The sequence below is a fragment of the Genypterus blacodes genome, unplaced genomic scaffold (genome assembly GCF_046128005.1).
Source record: "Genypterus blacodes isolate CSIRO-AG114 ecotype Tasmania unplaced genomic scaffold, CSIRO-AGI_Gbla_v1 ptg000205l_1, whole genome shotgun sequence".
Classification (NCBI taxonomy): Eukaryota; Metazoa; Chordata; class Actinopteri; order Ophidiiformes; family Ophidiidae; genus Genypterus; species Genypterus blacodes.
This window is the reverse complement of record NW_027467004.1, coordinates 162,501-167,500: the sequence shown is the minus strand read 5'-3', so window position 1 is coordinate 167,500 and position 5,000 is coordinate 162,501. Positions and strand designations below refer to the sequence as shown.

Here is a 5,000-nt window from a genome sequence, read left to right as displayed (position 1 = left end):
AATCGACCTCTATGAGGCTGCAGCCGGTCAGCCCTGACTGAGGAAGAGGAGGGACGATGATCTGCTCCCTCCACTCTGCGTGCTTGCCTGCCTTGACCCCGGCTCCCTCCACCTCTGCGATGGTGCGCAGGTCGTACACGGGTCGCTTGGTCTTGTAGGTCACTTTCTGGTGTAAAGAACAACAATTCACAAGTGACTTCCTGCGGTCAAACGTGTCCCCGCCCTCAACTGAGTGCAGTCAAATGGAGTGTGGACCTGAATGAGGCTGGCCAGGACGCAGCCCGTGTCCTTCCCTGACTTGTTGTGGATCTCGGTGGCTAACTTGATGACCTGGCCGGGGACGTAGCCCCTCAGGTCGCTCCGGGACTTCAGCATCAACGTCCCCGTCTTCACCAGGAGGTAGCTGAACTTCCTGGTGGTCACGGCGTAACTGGGGAGCTGCAGAGAGAAGAGAGGAAGAGGAAGAGGAAGAGCAGGTGGGTAGTGATCAGGAGCCTGGTGTGCTGATGTCACGGTGATAATGTGTAACTAATATCCAGCACAGGAAGCTCTGAAAGGACAGGAAGAGGGTTCAGGGAGATGAAGCCCAGAATGAATCTCAACTTGATCTGCTGTGAAATCAAATAAGAGGCTGAGATCTAATAAAGTCAGAGAGCTTTTACCGTCTGAGCTCAAACTCACACTGAGACCACACACACACACACACACACACACACCGGCCTCAGAGCTTCAACCTCAAGAAGCACAACACAAATGTGCGTGTAGATGTTTGGTCGTCTCTTTGGTGTCAAGATCTGACCTTTATTCTGAAGGTCGTGTCCAGCAGCTGGATCCAGCTGTGAACCGGACGAGGTACTTACGTCGATGTGAGGCACCTCGTTGAGGTTGAGCAGGTTGAGCAGGTAGAAGAGCCTCTGGGCCTTGTAGTCCTTGGAGAAGCGCGGCGTGTCGATGGCCGCCTTCACTCGATGGACGATCTTCCCAAAGGGCCCTTCAAAGGAGGTGGGAGCAGCGGCTGGAGAGAGGAGAGGAAGGAGAGGGAGGAGAGGAGAGGAAACACAACGCACGACGCCACTGTGAGCAACATCATCGGGGTGTTTGACTGATGAAGACCAGCTGAAGGCCTCATATCTCACTTCTTCACATCAAAGGTATTTAAAGCTACAAGCGTTCCTGACGGGATCCCCGGAGCAGATGGAGCTTTGAATCTTTCTTCTCTCATTCTCATTCTTTGAGAGTCCAGCAGGAGGCAGAGGTACAGAGACAGTGAGGCTGCTGAGCCACAAGGGGGCGCTGGGAGGCGCTTCAGTCCACTTACAGCCTCTTATCAGTGATGGTTAACACACTGAGGAGGAGGAGGAGGAGGGGGCATGAAGAGCAATTAAACAGTGACTGAACAGCAGGGGGGGGGGGCTAAGAATAACAGAGCCCACACACACACACACACACACACAGGCACACACACACACAGCTCGTCTCTGTGTTATGGGCTGAGCTGAGGTCGTGTGGTTTTAGAAAAGAAGAAGGAAAAGAAGAAATGAAACCAGAGACAGAAGGAGGCAGGAGGAAGCTTCACGTCTGCTGAGCTCTGCTTCATCTGGACTCAAACCCACAACCCACCATGATGCAAACAGAGGACCATGATGAGTGTGTGTGTGTGTGTGTGTGTGTGTGTGTGTGTGTGTGTGTGTGTGTGTGTGTGTGATGGACTGGCCCCCTGCTTGCTTTCCCTTCTCTGTTACTCATACTCTTGTTCTACCGTCACTGTGTCAGGATCATCATCATCATCATCTTCATCAATGCACCAAACTACACAACACCTTCAGGAATGGACGGAAAAATACCGCCGACGTCACGAAGAATGGACTCAGAGTTAAACATTAACATGAAGCCGTCACACCTCACATACCTGTGTGTGTGTGTGTGTATGTGTGTGTGTGTGTGTGTGTGTGTGTGTGTGTGTGTGTGTGTGTGTGTGTGTGTGTGTGTGTGTGTGTGTGTGTGTGTGTTATCAGGTCACCACACCTGCACCTCCGTCTGCTTTGGCATCAGGGTTCTCTGATGAAGCTGATATCAGACCATATTTGGGCGTGGCGATGAAGAGGAGGAATGAAGGCTAACGGGTCGACCGCAAACTCACCTGGGATCAGAAACTGGAAGGGGAAACTGTGTTCACCAGGCGCCAGGATTCCTGAGGAAGAGGAGGGAGAGGGTGAACATCCAGCAGTCACAGTGTGTTTAAGAGAATCTGAGTGACAGCTGACATCAAACTCACACTGAAGTCAAAGTCTGGTTTGTTTGTTTGTTTGTTTGTTTTTGTTTCTGCGTGGGACAAGAGAGGAAGATGAAATGAGGGCAGGAAGAAAAGGCTCAAAAAAGAAAGAATGTAAATTGAACTCGGCAAGAGGGACAACACCCAACCAGTGTGTGTGTGTGTGTGTGTGTGTGTGTGTGTGTGTGTGTGTGTGTGTGTGTGTGTGTGTGTGTGAACACTGATGAGCCAGCGTTCCCGTGGGAGTCCCCTGCTCTACTTTCCCAGCAGGATGGAGTTTCGGAAGCTTCATTGTTTGAACGACGCCCAGCAGAAACGAGAGTGAAAACTGAAACTGATCACAAGAGGAGTGTGTGTGTGTGTGTGTGAGTGTGTGTGTGTGTGCAAAGCTGGCAAAGTCGCAGCGTTTCTCAGCAAAGTCGATCAATGATTTACAAGCAGTGATCGACCTGAAGAAAGTGCAGGGAGCCCCAGGCCCACACACACACACACAACACACACACACACACACACACACAGCAAGGAGGGGCGTGTTTGTTTACATTATGTTGGATGGCGGCGTCTCTAACACACTGAGCTGTGAGGAGACATTAGACCAGCGTCCACCTACAGGACCTCTCTCTCTCTCTCTCTCTCTCTCTCTCTCTCTCTCTCTCTCTCTCTCTCTCTCTCTCTCTCTCTCTCTCTCTCTCTCTCTCTCTCCTCTCTCTCTCTCTCTCTCTCTCTCTCTCTCTCTTCTCTCTCTCTCTCTCTCTCTCTTCTCTCTCTCTCTCTCTCTCTCTCTCTCTCTCTCTCTCTCTCTCTCTCTCTCTCTCTGGGTCGTTAGAGCTCAGACAGCAGTGAGTGACAGGGCGGTGCTGTCATCACTCCCCTTCTTTCCTCTTACCCGTCACGCGTGTGGCATTCCACATTATCACAGCCGTGTGTGTGTGTGTGTGTGTGTGTGTGTGTGTGTGTGTGTGTGTGTGTGTGTGTGTGTGTGAGCAGAGGCCCATTTTAGAAAGAGGGCAGGATACAGAAACACACGGAGATAAAGGGGAGCGGAGAGCGAGGCGTGAATTATTCAGTTCACTCTGCTCCAAGTGTGTGTGTGTCTGTGTCTGTGTGTGTGTGACGCCTGTTGGTTTCAGCTGGATGAGAAGCTGTTAAACATTACAGCGCCACCATCAGGCTCAAGATGAAGGAGGTCCTGCTGTGTGTGTGTGTGTGTGTGTGTGTGTGTGTGTGTGTGTGTGTGTGTGTGTGTGTGTGTGTGTGTGTGTGTGTGTGCGTATAGGGAAAACTGTTACTTAACAAAGAGCACAACTGCTCCTTGAACCCGTGACCCCTGTTCGTCCATGACTGGCCTGTAATCAGCCCAGACGTGGTGAAACATGTGGAGATAAGGAGGTCGGGCCTGCGTGTTCAAAGTGTGGAGCGATGGAGCCCAGAGGAGGAGGAGGAGGAGGAGGAGGAGGAGGCGGAGGAGGAGGTGGAGAAGGAGGAGGCCCGGAGTTAAACATTGAGCAGCTTAGTGGCAAATTAACCACGGCAGTAAACCAACACGTCCGCTGTTTACGCCCTCATCAGATTCCACGCATGCCCGGCACCTCGAGCCTGCTGGCCTCCAGTAACACACACACACACACACACACACAGTTCCCCACAACAACCCCGAGCGAGCGAGCGAGCGTGCGGTCCCTCACCTTTGTCGGCCACAGACAGCGTGCTGTTGAAGTACTGCTCCTCCAGGGCCCAGGAGGCGTCGTTGACCTTGTTGGAGATCCCACAGGAGCCCTGACAGAAGACTTTGATGGCTGAGAAGAGAAGAGAACAAACCCTCAGTCCAAACACTCGCCCAGATGAAGAACTGAGCCTAACAAATCCTCCATTTGTGTTCTGAAACCAGAGCAGGAACACATTCAGGCTCAGCTTGGCCTCTTGTTTAAAGGAGTGATCATGTTTAGGGCAACAAACACCATGTGGCTCTTTGTTCCTCCTCTGGACTCAAAGGTTCATGTGGACTCCATGTGACGAGTCCCTGAGCCATGAGACCCTGTCTGTCCTCCTGCAGTGAGACCCTGTCTGTCCTCCTGCAGTGAGGCCCTGTCTGAGACCCTGTCTGTCCTCCTGCAGTGAGGCCCTGTCTGAGACCCTGTCTGTCCTCCTGCTGTGAGACCCTGTCTGTCTTCCTGCAGTGAGGCCCTGTCTGAGACCCTGTCTGTCCTCCTGCAGTGAGGCCCTGTCTGAGACCCTGTCTGTCCTCCTGCAGTGAGACATGAGCTTCCATCAGCGTCTCGTGCTCCGGCTCACACACTCTAACATGACGGACAGACAAAGACGCCGCCTTCATAAATCATGAGGAGCTTCTGTCTGTCTGTCTGTCTGTCTGTCTGTCTGTCTGTCTGTGGAGGCGGAGATGGAGAGCGGAGGGGAAAGATGAGGCTCCGGCAGGCAGGCAGGTCGGACCGGTTTGGACCTGTGTGTTGACTCGTGTGTTCATGTCTTCACTGCCAGGGTAAATAGATGTTAGAACAGCAGGGGGCGCTGCTAATGAGGTCACACTGCGCCGATGCAAACGTTTTCACCCACGTGGGATTAGCAGTGAGCTGAATCGCTCACTCATGGTTGGTTAGTTTCTGCTTTGAAGGATGATTCATGAAAATGCTTCAACTGTACATCAGCTGGGGGGGGGGGGGGGGTGTCATCTACACACACTCTCTCACACACTCTCCCTCTCTCTCTCCTT

General features: G+C 52.5%; 1 protein-coding gene across 1 annotated transcript in view; it reads right to left on the bottom strand.

Moving 5' to 3' along the window:
* arrdc1b (arrestin domain containing 1b) overlaps window positions 1–5,000 on the bottom strand; it is a 16,091-nt gene that overhangs the window by 2,836 nt on the left and 8,255 nt on the right. The window contains exons 2-6 of the mRNA XM_076169501.1: window positions 3,958–4,068; window positions 2,141–2,191; window positions 861–1,015; window positions 256–438; window positions 1–166 (exon numbers count right to left, since the gene is read on the bottom strand). The exon at window positions 1–166 is cut by the window's left edge and continues 11 nt beyond it. Of these exons, the coding sequence (XP_076025616.1) occupies window positions 1–166; window positions 256–438; window positions 861–1,015; window positions 2,141–2,191; window positions 3,958–4,068 (666 nt within the window). The remainder of the gene's footprint in view (window positions 167–255; window positions 439–860; window positions 1,016–2,140; window positions 2,192–3,957; window positions 4,069–5,000) is intronic.